Here is a 13400-nt window from a genome sequence, read left to right as displayed (position 1 = left end):
AGGGCCCGGGCCGGGCACGGGAGCGGAGGAGACGGACGGGAACGAGTGGAAGCACCTCGGGGAAGGCAACCGGAGCCTCCTCTGCCGGGGGGGTCCCGGCGGGAGCGGCCGCTCGGCCCCGCCGCCCTCCCCCGCTCCTCTGCGGCCCGAAGGAGTTTTCCATCCCGGGGAGGTCAGCGGGTGTTCCCCGGGTCCTCCCTCCCGGCCGGGGCCGGTGGGCAGCGGGAGCGGTGGGAGGGGGGGCAGCCGATGGCCGGGGAGCTGCTGCTGGAGACGGGAGGTGTGAGGGAAAGGACCAAAAATCCCCCTTCTGTGTCTCAGTGCCCGGGTGTGGGCGATGGGACACAGCCGATGGCCGGGGAACTGCTGCTGGAGACGGGAGGTGTGAGGGGAAAGACCAAAAATTCCCCTTTTGTGTCTCGGTGCCCGGGGGTGGGCGATGGGACAGGGCAGAGCGAGCTGGAGAAGGCGAGCAGGCTCCCGGGGCAGCGGTCACAGCACAAGCCTGCCAGCGCTCAGGAGGCGTTGGGACGATCTCTCAGGCACGTGGGGTGACCCTCGGGGAGGGTCTAGTGCAGGGCCGGGGGTTGGACTCGATGCTCCCTGTGGGTCCCTTCCAGCTCGGCACATTCTGTGATTCTGAGGGGAGATCAGCCCAGGCTCCTGCCTTGGTCCTCCCAGTGCAGCAAACGGGAGAGTTCCCCGGCTCTGAGAGGCCCCACTCCGAGGCAGATCTGGGCACTGAGGTCCAGAAGAGCTCCAAGGGTCTCCCTCGGGGTGGCTGTTTCCAGGGGCACAAGAGAGAGCCCTTTATTGTTGGCATTTTCCATCCCGGCCACAATTCAGGGCAGGAACTTTTTTTCAAAGTTAAATAACGAAAACGTTGTTGTTTTCCAGGCAGCAAAAGTCACTTCCCAAGGCTGTTCGTTAAAGCAGGAGCTCGTTATCCAGCTCGTTATCCCGGGGAACTCGATGGCAGCTCGGCACAGGGGCTGTTTGTCGAGGTCCGAGGAGCATTTCTGAGCTCCCGGAGCGGCCGCGGGGGAGGGGGGAGGCACCGCCGGACGTTTATTTCTGGGAAAACTCACGTTTCACTCAGGAAACTCTTTTCCTTTCAAACCAGGGCATTTCCCCCCTGTGACCCGCACATCCCCGCGGCTCCCGCGGAGTTGCGGGGCGGGAATTGTCCCGGGACAAAGCGACGCGGCGGCCGCGCCTCCCCCGGGGCAGTTCCCGGGTTGCAGCCCGGGCACAGCGCGGGCCGATCCCGCTGCGGAGCGTCCGCCCCATCCCGGCACCGGGGGGACCGGGAACGGCCGGGGGGAGACAGGAAAGCACCGCCGGGCCCAGCCCTGCCATGGGCAGGGACACCTCCCACCAGCCCGGGTTGCTCCAAACCCCGTCCAACCTGGCCTGGGACACTTCCAGGGATCCAGGGGCGGCCACAGCTGCTCTGGGCAACCTGTGCCAGGGCCTCCCCACCCTCCCAGGGAAGAATTCCTTCCCAATATCCATCTAACCCTGTCCTCTGTCCATGGGAAGCCATTCCCCCCTGTCCTTCACTCCAGGCCCTTGCCCAAGTTGCCAGAGCAGGATCAGGTGGGTTGAAGTGAGAAGGAAACTGGTGGGTTGAGCTAAAGCCACTTTAATAATTGGAAAGCAAAGGTAAAATAGTGCGAGAGAGAAAAAAAGCCCGAGAGAGAAAAAACGCCCCGAAGAGAAGCCAATCCCCCCTGTGCCCCCACTGAGCTGCCCCCCAACCCCCCAGCCATGGCTCAGGGAGGGCGTCCCCGGGGCTTGTGCAGTGTCCCCCTGCAGCGGGGGGTCCCCGTGCCCCCCGGCCCGTCCTGGGGACACCGGGGGCTCCGTTCCGAGCCCTCATCTGGGCCGGGCACGGGGACAGAGGGGACAGCGGTGTCCTCGTGGCTCAGGGGGTGCCCATGGCCACTGCCAGGGCCAGGGCTACCAGGAGGAGCCCCCCGAGGTGGGGGGGGTCCCTTTGGCCTCTGCTGACCACTGTGGGGACAGGAGAAGGGGGTCAGGATGAGCTGTCAGGAGGCTCAGGGGGAGTCAGGGGGTATCTGGAGGACCCAAGGGCAGGTTGGGGCAGTTGGAGGTGTGAGGGTTTCCCACCAGACCAACTGTCCCACAGCAAGTCACGCCCTGCCACGTTGTGTTGTGTCATCCCATCCCATCCCATCCCATCCCATCCCATCCCTTCCCACCCCATCCCACCCCATCCCATCCCATCCCATGCCATCCCACCCCATCCCACTCCATCCCATCCCACTCCATCCCATCCCATCCCATCCCATCCCATTCCATCCCACCCCATCCCATCCCACCCCATCCCACCCCATCCCATCCCATTCCCCATTCCCATCCCATCCCACCCCATCCCATCCCCTCCCATCCCATCCCATCCCATCCCATCCCATCCCATCCCACCCCACCCCATCCCATCCCATCCCATCCCATCCCATCCCATCCCATCCCATCCCAGGAGAGCAGCTGGAGCTCTGTGATGCCCAAAGCCCCCCCACCCCCATCCCCTGCCCCACCACTGACCCCCCTCTCCCAGCAGAGCCGGTGCCACCCCCCCCGGGTGTCCCCCCCAGGGCTGTCACCTGAGGCATAGACACAGTTGTGTTTGCTGTGCACGCCGAGGGAGCGGAGCAGGATGTGGGGTTTGTCCCCTCGCCGGGTGACACTGGTGACGCTGAAGGTCTCGAAGGGCGGGATGAGAACTTCCTGCTGCTCGGGGTGGTCGGAGAACTCCCCGATGTTGGCGCCGTGGCAGGTGTCCAGCTCGAAGAGGGTGTCGGTGCCGAACTGCTCGGCCACTGTCCTGTTGGGGGAGGAGGAGGCGAAGTGGCCGAAGCGGACGACGTCGCCGGGCTGGGCAGTGAAGCGGACACAGTCCACGCCCCGGAACACGTGGAGGCAGCGGGGGTGGGTCGGGGCATCCCGCAGGTCCTCCAGGGCCGTGGTCAGCAGGAAATGCAGCACCTTGAAGTCGAATGTGTCCAGATAGTGCCGGGGGGAGCTGCCGGCCCCGGGCACAGCCCTGTTGAACTGCTCGTACAGCTCCGCGTGCCCCGCGAGTGCCCGGAGGGCGATGCCCTGGTCCTGCCGCAGGCGGGACCCCCGGGACCGCCCCCAGCTGGCAGCGGCCTCGGCCCAGGCTCTGGCGTAGACACGGTTGGTGCTGAACTCGGAGCGGTTGAGCCTCGGCAGCTTCTGCAGCATCTCGTCCCGGCAGCCCCAGTACTGGTCATCGAAGGCGTCGGGGGCCACGTCCAGGGCCAGCTCCTTGATGCCCGTGGCCGAGGGCACGGCCAGCAGCAGCAGCAGCAGGAGCTCCATGGTGGGCAGAGACTCTGCAGGGACCCCCAGACACTGGGAGGACGCAGGCGGGGCCGCGGCCGCTTCCTCTGGGAGGGACTGGGGAGGTGGGGAGGGGGAGCGGGGTCAGCCCGGGGAGAGGGGACACCCCCGGCCGCACCCCCGGCCAGGAGCCCCCCGGCCACGTCCCAGCGCCGCCCCGACCCCCACCCTGGTCCCACGGGCCCCCCGTGCCCAGCACCCCGGCCCCGGCCCCCGCAGCCCCCCGGCGTCACCCCGGGACCCCGGCCCCAAGTGTTACCTGTGCCCTGCGCTGGGTGTGGGCTCTGGGTGCTGCTCCCGGCCCCCCCTGAGCTCCTGCACAGGGGACACGGGGCTGCTCCGGCTTTTTATAGCCGGGATGGTTGGGCCTGGGTCCAGATTTTCTCCCAGGAGCCCCCTGATAAACCCCCTCTGCTCCCACCCAGCTGTGGGGGGCTGAGATAATTCAGCGAAACCAAAAGCAAAAGCTGGAAGTTGCAGGAGCAAAGGGGAAAAACAACCCCAAGATTTGATTCCCTCCTCCCGTTCCACAGGAAATGTGCGGCTGCAAACCAGAAACTGGGGCTCAGCCCGTGGAAGGGCTGCTCCAAAAGGGAGCTGGGGGGGCTCAGCCCGGGGAAAAGGGGCTCAGGGGGCCCCTCCTGGCTCTCTGCAGGCCCCCGACAGGAGGGGAGCCGGGGGGGTTCTGTGTCCCCCCAGTCCCTCTGCCCCCCCAGGAGCAGTTGTCCCAGGTGAGGTCCCCACAGGGGACGTCGAAGGCCACCAGGTCCCCTCCTGCTCCTGCTCCTGCCGGAGCTCCCGGAGCCAGCGGAGCAGCAGGGGCAGCTGCACATCACGGGTGGTGGCATGGCCTGGGACAGGGACACACGGACACACGGACATGGGGACACACGGACGTGGGGACACACGGACAGGGACACACGGACATGGACACACGGACAGGGACACACGGACAGGGACACACGGACATGGGGACACACGGACATGGACACATGGACATGGACACATGGACATGGACACACGGACATGGACACATGGACGTGGACACACGGACATGGACACACGGACATGGACACACGGACATGGGGACACACGGACGTGGGGACACACGGACAGGGACACACGGACAGGGACACACGGACAGGGACACACGGACATGGGGACACACAGACACAGACACGGTGTCACCACCCAGCCCAGCACTGCCGGGACCCCCGGAGCCAGCAGAGCACCAGGGGCAGCTGCAGGTCACAGGTGTTGGGGTCAGCTGGGACAGGGACACACGGACAGGGACATGGGGACACACGGACATGGACACAGGGACACACGGACAGGGACACAGGGGGACAGGGACACACAGACATGGACACAGGGACACAGGGACACAGTGACATGGACACAAGGACATGGACAGAGCTGGACCAGGGACACAGGGACACAAGGACACAGGGACACAGGGGAACATGGGAACACAGGGACACAAGGACACATGGACACAGGGACACACGGACACTGGGACACAGGAACACATGGACACAGGGACACACAGACACACAGACATATGGACACAGGGACACATGGACACAGGGACACATGGACACACGGACACATGGACACAGGGACACAGGGACACACGGACACATGGACACAGGGACACAGGGACACACAGACACACGGACACACGGACACAGGGACACACGGACACAGGGACACAGGGACACAAGGACACAGGGACAGAAGGACACAGGGACAGAAGGACACACGGACACATGGACACACGGACACAGGGACACATGGACACAGGGACACATGGACACAGGGACACAGGGACACAAGGACACACGGACACAGGGACACACAGACACAGGGACACACGGACACAGGGACACACAGACACAAGGACACAGGGACACACAGACACAGGGACACACGGACACAGGGACACATGGACACAGGGACACACAGACACAAGGACACACGGACACACGGACACATGGACACACAGACACACGGACACAAGGACACACACAGTGTCCCCCCGTGTCCCCACCCCCTGCAGGTGGGTGCAGCCCTTCCCCAGCACCGGGGGGGACACGACACAGGTGTCACCTCAGCAGGTCCCCGTCAGAGACTGAGACAGTTCATGGTTTGTGCATCCCAGGGGTTTGCAGGCTTTGGCTTCGGCCCTAAAAACACAAGGACATACCCCAGGTGGGCAGTTGAGCCCATCCCCTCAGGGCTAAGCCCTAAAAGGCAAGAAGATGCCTCAGGTGGGCTAAACCCTAAAAGGCAAGGAGATGTCTCAGGTGGGCTAAGCCCTAAAAAGGCAAGGAGATTCCTCAGGTGGCAAAACCCTAAAAAGGCAAGGAGATGCCTCAGGTGGATTAAGCCCTAAAAGGCAAGAAGACACCTCAGGTGGCCAGTGGGGCCCATCCCTCCCTCCAGTGCCAAGCCCTAAAAAGACAAACAGCCCCTCCTGCCAGGGAGGTGCCAGAGCACGCTGAGGGGACATGAACTGACCGGAGACTTTGGGAATTTGGGGTTCTCCTTCTCCCCCACCGCCGGCGAATCGAGACCATCGCTCCCGAGCATCGCTGGACCCAGTGGGCAGTGACTGTGTCCGTGTCTTCTGTGCTCCCAGCTTCTCCTTCCCCTTACTCTCATCCTGGTTTTCCTCTCCCCCAAACGGTTTCTGACCCCCCCTCCCAAAAGTTATCTCAGTGTTGCGTTGTTTTATGACAGCACCCAGACTGCTGCACGCTTGTTGGTACAGAATTGTTAAAATAAACCTGGTCAGTTTATGTTTGCAAACACAAATTATTCGGTGTCGTTTCACTCTGATCCACCCCAAGGGAATTATTGATAAAAACCTGGGTTATCCCCACTCCCTTTTTCTGGGGAGGGTTGTAACAACACACCTGTACACACCTGTACACACACCTGTACATACACCTGTACATACAGCTCTATGTACACTGCACACACACCTGTACATACACCTGTACATACACCTGTACACACACCTGTACATACAGCTCTATGTACACTGCACACACACCTGTACATACAGCTCTATGTACACTGCACACACACCTGTACATACACCTGCACACACACCTGCACACACACCTGCACACACACCTGCACACACACCTGTACATACACCTGTACACACACCTGTACATACAGCTCTATGTACACTGCACACACACCTGTACATACACCTGTACATACAGCTCTATGTACACTGCACACACACCTGTACATACAGCTCTATGTACACTGCACACACACCTGTACATACAGCTCTATGTACACTGCACACACACCTGTACACACACCTGTACATACAGCTCTATGTACACTGCACACACACCTGTACATACAGCTCTATGCACACTGCACACACACCTGTACACACACCTGTACATACAGCTCTATGTACACTGCACACACACCTGCACACACACCTGTGCATACAGCTCTATGTACACTGCACACACACCTGTACATACAGCTCTATGTACACTGCACACACACCTGTACATACACCTGTACATACAGCTCTATGTACACTGCACACACACCTGCACACACACCTGCACACACACCTGTACATACAGCTCTATGTACACTGCACACACACCTGTACACACACCTGTACATACAGCTCTATGTACACTGCACACACACCTGTACACACACCTGTACATACACCTGTACACACACCTGTACATACAGCTCCATGTACACTGCACACACACCTGTACATACAGCTCTATGTACACTGCACACACACCTGTACATACACCTGTACATACAGCTCCATGTACACTGCACACACACCTGTACATACACCTGTACATACAGCTCTATGTACACTGCACACACACCTGCACACACACCTGTACATACAGCTCCATGTACACTGCACACACACCTGTACATACACCTGTACATACAGCTCTATGTACACTGCACACACACCTGCACACACACCTGTACATACAGCTCTATGTACACTGCACACACACCTGCACACACACCTGTACATACAGCTCTATGTACACTGCACACACACCTGTACATACACCTGTACATGCAGCTCTATGTACACTGCACACACACCTGTACACACACCTGCACACACACCTGCACACACACCTGCACACACACCTGTACATACAGCTCTGTGTACACTGCACACACACCTGCACACACACCTGCACACACACCTGCACACACACCTGTACATCCCCTGTACAAACTCCTCAGCTCTCTGTGCACACCAGTGTGAATTCAGTGCCACAGCAAACGTCCCAGGGCTGCTGCTCTCAGGTCCTGGAGCCGTTTGGATCAATAACAGCGTCAGGCCGGGTCCATTTTGGGTTCAGATCGATTGATTTTGGATTTCCTCTCTCTCTCTGTGCTCCGAGCACCCCGTGAGCAGCAGAGTGACCTCGGCCCAGAACTCGGTCCCACCTTCACTCCCCCCCTGCCCCTGCCCTGACCGGGGCAGCCCCGGGGGGATGGAGCTGCTCGGGGGGTCCCTCACCTGAGGGGCCGGAGCAGCTCCCCCAGGGGAGCCTCGGCAGCACCTGGGCCAGGAGGGGCCAGAGCCGGGAGCGGGGAGGGGACGGGGGGTTGGGCTAAAGCCACTTTAATGGGTGGAAACTTAAAATATTGGGAGGGAGGAAAAACGCCCCGAAGAGAAGCCAATCCCCCCTGTGCCCCCCCTCAGCTGCCCCCCAACCCCCCAGCCATGGCTCAGGGAGGGCGTCCCCGGGGCTTGTGCAGTGTCCCCCTGCAGCGGGGGGTCCCCGTGCCCCCCGGCCCGTCCTGGGGACACCGGGGGCTCCGTTCTGAGCCCTCGGCTGGGCCGGGCACGGGGGCAGAGGTGGCAGTGGTGGCAGAGGTGGCAGAGGTGGCAGAGGTGGCAGAGGTGGCAGAGGTGGCAGAGGTGACAGCGGTGTCCTTGTGGCTCAGGGGGTACCAGCAGCCACTTCCAGGGCTTTCAGGGGGAGCCCCCTGAGGTTTGGTGGCCCCTGGGGATGGTCCTGCCTGGGGGACCAGGAGAAGAAGTTCAGGGGGAGCTGGGGAGGGGGAAGGTGGGATCCGGGGTGGGCAGGGCTGTCCAGCGCTGCCAGAAGGATCCGAGGGAAGGCTGGGGCAGGCGGGAGGGGTCCTGCTGGGCCCAGCTGTCCCACACCGTGTCACGGTGTGCCATGTGGTGTCATGTCATCCTAATCCACCCCATTGCCCATCCCATCCCATCCCACCCTATCCCACCCCATTGCCCATCCCATCCCATCCCACCCCATTGCCCACCCCATCCCATCCCACCCCATCCCACCCCATCCCATCCCATCCCATCCAATCCCATCCCATCCCACCCCATCCCACCCCATCCCATCCCACCCCATCCCACCCCATCCCACCCCATCCCATCCCATCCCATCCCATCCCATCCCATCCCATCCCATCCCATCCCATCCCATCCCATCCCATCCCATCCCATCCAATCCCATCCCACCCCATCCCATCCCACCCCATCCCATCCCAGGAGAGCAGCTGGAGCTCTGTGATGCCCAAAGCCCCCCCACCCCCATCCCCTGCCCCACCACCCTCACCCCTCTCCCAGCAGAGCCGGTGCCCTGGTGCCACCCCCGCCCTGTCCCCACACCCCACCACGAGTGTCCCCACCCGGGGCTGTCACCTGAGGCATAGACACAGTTGTGTTTGCTGTGCACGCCGAGGGAGCGGAGCTGGATGTGGGGTTTGGCCCCTTGGTGGGTGACACTGGTGACAAGAAAGGTCTCGAAGGGCGGGATGAGGACTTCCTCCTCCTTCGGGTGGTCGGAGCAGCCCCGGATGTTGGCGCCGTGGCAGGTGAGCACCTCGAACGTTGTGTCGGTGCCGAACCTCTTGATCACCCCTCTGCTGAGGGAGGAGGAGGTGAACTGGCCAAAGCGGACGACGTCGCCGGGCTGGGCAATGAACCGGACCCCTCGGACCCCCCGGAACACGTGGAGGCAGCGGGGGTGGGTCTGGGCACCCCGCAGGTCCTCCAGGGCCGTGGTCAGCAGGAAATGCAGCACCTTGAAGGGGAAGCTGCGCAGGTAAAGGTGGCGGGAGCGCCCGGCCACGCGCACGGCGGCGTTGAACTGACGGTGCAGGCCCTTCATGGAGTAGGCCAGGAGGGCGATGGCCTGTCCTGGCTGCAGGTGGCACCCCGGGAACGGGCGGCTGTGCCACTGGGTGCTGGCCTCGGCCCAAACCTTGGCGTAGACACGGTTGGTGCTGAACTCGGAGCGGTTGAGCCTCGGCAGCTTCTGCAGCATCTCGTCCCGGCAGCCCCGGTACTGGTCATCGAAGGAGTTGGGAGCCATGTCCAGTGCCAGCTCCTCAATGCCAGTGGCCAGAGTGGTGGCCAGCAGCAGCAGCAGCAGGAGCTCCATGGTGGGCAGAGACTCTCCAGGGACCCCCAGACACTGGGAGGACGCAGGCGGGGCCGCGGCCGCTTCCTCTGGGAGGGACTGGGGAGGTGGGGAGGGGGAGCGGGGTCAGCCCGGGGAGAGGGGACACCCCCGGCCGCACCCCCGGCCAGGAGCCCCCCGGCCACGTCCCAGCACCGCCCCGACCCCCACCCTGGTCCCACGGGCCCCCCGTGCCCAGCACCCCGGCCCCGGCCCCCGCAGCCCCCCGGCGTCACCCCGGGACCCCGGCCCCAAGTGTTACCTGTGCCCTGCGCTGGGTGTGGGCTCTGGGTGCTGCTCCCGGCCCCCCCTGAGCTCCTGCACAGGGGACACGGGGCTGCTCCGGCTTTTTATAGCCGGGATGGTTGGGCCTGGGTCCAGACCCTCCTTCCTGCTCCCAGGGAATTTTACTGTCCCCCCACAGCACCAGGAGCAGCCGCTGCCCCCTCTGAGTCCAGGGATGGGCAGGAACCCCCCAGCAAATCCCCTCTGCCCCTGTCTGTGTCCGGTGGGTTGAGACAACTCGGCAGAAGAAAAAGCAAAAACGAAAGTCGCACAAGCAAAGGGAAAACCACAAAATTGAGGTGATGTCTGACGGGGCAGAGCAGAGAGGCAGAATCCTCCCCTCCCCTGCTGCCCACGCTGGGGGCTCAGCCCAGTACACGGGGGGGGCTGGGATGGGGCATGTCCGGCCTCCTGCCCAGCAGCACCCCCAGGTCCTTCTCCCAGGGCTGCTCCATCTGTTCAGCCCCAGCCTGGAGGGATCCCCGGCGTTGCCCCGACCCCCGTGCAGCACCAGCACTTGGCCTCGTTAAACACCAGCCCTTGGCCTCGTTAAACCTCAGGAGATCCCCGGGGCCACTTCCCGGGCTTGTCCAGGTGCCTGTGGATGGCCCCGTCCCTCAGGTGTGTCACCTGCACCCTCAGCTCGGTGGCACCTGCAGAGCTGCTGAGAGTGCCCTCGGCCCCTTTGCCCGTGTCATTGGTGAAGACATTAAATCACACTGGTCCCAGTACAGACCCCTGAGGGGCACCACTGGCCACTGGTGTCCATCGGGACTCGGAGCCCTCTGGATGGGATCATCCGACCGATTCCTGAGCCACCCAACAGTCCCTGTCCCTGTGGAATCCACCCCTGCAGTTTGGAGGGGAGGCTGTTGTGGGCACCGTGGCAAAGGTTTGACAGAAGTGCTGGTTGATGGCACCCGGGGCCCTTCCCCCGCCCACTGAGGGGAGTCACCCCAGCCAAGGAGGGCCTGAATTGGGCCCCCTGACCTCCTTCTCCTGTCCCCACAGTGGTCAGCAGCGGCCAAAGGGACCCCCCACACCTCGGGGGGCTCCTCCTGGCAGCCCTGGCCCTGGCAGTGGCCATGGGCACCCCCTGAGCCACGAGGACACCGCTGTCCCCTCTGCCCCCGTGCCCGGCCCAGCCGAGGGCTCAGAATGGAGCCCCCGGTGTCCCCAGGACGGGCCGGGGGGCACGGGGACCCCCCGCTGCAGGGGGACACTGCACAAGCCCAGGGGACGCCCTCCCTGAGCCATGGCTGGGGGGCTGGGGGGCAGCTGAGGGGGGGCACAGGGGGGATTGGCTTCTCTTTGGGGCTTTTTTTCTCCCTTCCAATGTGTCCCGTTCTGGCTCCTTGAACCCAGCCCGGCTGAACTGGAAAGATCTCTCGGGGCCAGCGTGGCCTCGACACCCCCAGGAGGGAACAAACCTCCCCCTGGGAGGGAACAAACCTCCCCCCGGGAGGGAACAAACCTCCCCTGGGGGCTCCTGCCCAGGCTGGGGCTGCCCCCCCACCTTCAGGGGGTCTCCTCCCACCAGAACATCCAGGGACAGGGAGACTCTTTGGGAAGGTCGGGCAGCTGCAGCCCGGGGGCTCCTCTTGGGAGCTTTGGATGTTCCTGTGTTTATGTCTTCATGTATGTCCATGTGGTTTTATGTTCCTGTGTTCGTATGTTCCTGTGTTTGTATGTTCCTGTGTTATATGTCCCTGTGTTTATCTGTTCCTGTGTTTGTATGTCCATGTGTTTCTACGTTCAGGTGTTTTATATGTTCCTGTGTTTATATGTTCATGTGTTCATGTGTTCATATGTTCATGTGTTATATGTCCCTGTGTTTTTATGTTCATGTGTTATATGTTCATGTGTTATATGTTCATGTGTTATATGATGTCCCTGTGTTTCTATGTCCATGTGTTTCTATGTCCCTGTGTTTCTATGTTCATGTGTTTCTATGTTCATGTGTTATATGTTCATGTGCTATATGTTCATGTGTTATATATTCATGTGTTATATGATGTCCCTGTGTTTCTATGTTCCTGTGTTCATATGTCCATGTGTTTATATGTTCATGTGTTTCTATGTTCCTCTGTTCATATGTCCCTGTGTTTATATGTCGCTGTGTTTGTATGTTCCTGTGTTCATATGTTCCTGTGTTCATATGTTCCTGTGTCCGTATGTTCATGTGTTCATGTGTCCCTCTGTTCATATGTCCCTGTGTTTCTATGTGCCTGTGTTTCTATGTTCATGTGTTTATATATCCCTGTGTTTCTATGTTCCTGTGTTCATATGTCCATGTGTTATATGATGTCCCTGTGTTATATGTCCATGTGTTTCTATGTCCATGTGTTCATGTGTCCCTGTGTTCACATGTCCCTGTGTCTGTATGTTCACACCCCGTGGGTCTATTGAAGGTGCAGTTCCCTCCCTCCCAGGGGGTCACAACTGCCCCTCGTCGTGTCCCCCCCCGGAATCACCAAATCCATTCCTTCCCCCCCAGGGCCGCCCTCCCCAGCGGGACACGGCTGGGGGGGAGTGCCCAGCCCAGCAATTGAGGGGTTAAAGGGGTTAAAGGCCCCCAATTGTCCCTGGGGGGGAGTTCCCAGCCTGGCACAGCCCGGTCCAGCAGGGGTTAAAGGGGTTAAAGGGGTTAAAGGCCCTCAATCGTCACTCGGTGTCTGTGACAACCCACAAACCTCAACTGTGCCGGGGGAGCATCAGCAGGTGAGAGAGGGAGCTCAGCTCTCTGCACCCACCCTGGCACTGGGGGGGACAGTGAGACCCCTCTGCTCTGCCCTCTGTGCCCACCCTGGCATTGGGGGGACAGTGAGACCCCTCTGCCCTCTGTGCCCACCCTGGCACCGAGGGGGACAGTGAGACCCCTCTGCTCTGCCCTCTGTGCCCACCCTGGCATTGGGGGGACAGTGAGACCCCTCTGCTCTGCCCTCTGTGCCCACCCTGGCACTGGGGGGGACAGTGAGACCCCTCTGCTCTACCCTCTGTGCCCACCCTGGCATTGGGGGGGACAGTGAGACAGTGAGACCCCTCTGCTCTGCCCTCTGTGCCCACCCTGGCACTGGGGGGGACAGTGAGACCCCTCTGCTCTGCCCTCTGTGCCCACCCTGGCACTGCCCCAGCACGGGGCCGCTCCTGGGGCCGGGGCAGCCCCTGCCTCCCCTCCCGGGCTGGCACCACATTCCAGCTGAGGGAGCTCCTGCTGCCCCCGGGAAACGCCGGCTCTGACCCTCAGAACAC

The 13400-nt window shown here is 61.8% G+C and overlaps 2 protein-coding genes across 2 annotated transcripts; both read right to left on the bottom strand.

Annotated features, from left to right (window-relative positions):
• Positions 1-1628: 1628 nt before the first annotated feature.
• Positions 1629-4112, bottom strand: LOC135422614 (erythroblast NAD(P)(+)--arginine ADP-ribosyltransferase-like). The gene is made up of 3 exons (XM_064671976.1): positions 3647-4112; positions 2628-3444; positions 1629-2016 (listed from the first exon to the last, which is right to left on the bottom strand). The coding sequence occupies exons 2-3, from the start codon at positions 3364-3366 to the stop codon at positions 1928-1930; spliced, it is 828 nt and encodes a 275-aa protein (XP_064528046.1). The 5' UTR covers positions 3367-3444; positions 3647-4112; the 3' UTR covers positions 1629-1927.
• Positions 4113-8113: 4001 nt separating this feature from the next.
• On the bottom strand, positions 8114-10642 carry LOC135422553 (erythroblast NAD(P)(+)--arginine ADP-ribosyltransferase-like). The gene is made up of 3 exons (XM_064671840.1): positions 10126-10642; positions 9104-9923; positions 8114-8448 (listed from the first exon to the last, which is right to left on the bottom strand). The coding sequence occupies exons 2-3, from the start codon at positions 9843-9845 to the stop codon at positions 8402-8404; spliced, it is 789 nt and encodes a 262-aa protein (XP_064527910.1). The 5' UTR covers positions 9846-9923; positions 10126-10642; the 3' UTR covers positions 8114-8401.
• Between the last annotated feature and the right edge of the window lie 2758 nt (positions 10643-13400).

Source organism: Pseudopipra pipra, chromosome 1 (assembly GCF_036250125.1).
Source record: "Pseudopipra pipra isolate bDixPip1 chromosome 1, bDixPip1.hap1, whole genome shotgun sequence".
Classification (NCBI taxonomy): domain Eukaryota; kingdom Metazoa; phylum Chordata; class Aves; order Passeriformes; family Pipridae; genus Pseudopipra; species Pseudopipra pipra.
Note: the sequence above shows the minus strand (reverse complement) of the source record. Positions and strands in the feature narration are given on the sequence as shown.

Coding starts and splice junctions, on each gene's coding strand:
- LOC135422614 (XM_064671976.1), bottom strand. CDS start 3,366: ATGGAGCTCCTGCTGCTGCTGCTGCTGGCCGTGCCCTCGGCCACGGGC. Junction 2,017..2,627: donor CAACTGTGTCTATGCCTCAG/GTGACAGCCCTG, acceptor CTGTCCCCACAG/TGGTCAGCAGAGGCCAAAGG.
- LOC135422553 (XM_064671840.1), bottom strand. CDS start 9,845: ATGGAGCTCCTGCTGCTGCTGCTGCTGGCCACCACTCTGGCCACTGGC. Junction 8,449..9,103: donor CAACTGTGTCTATGCCTCAG/GTGACAGCCCCG, acceptor CTGGTCCCCCAG/GCAGGACCATCCCCAGGGGC.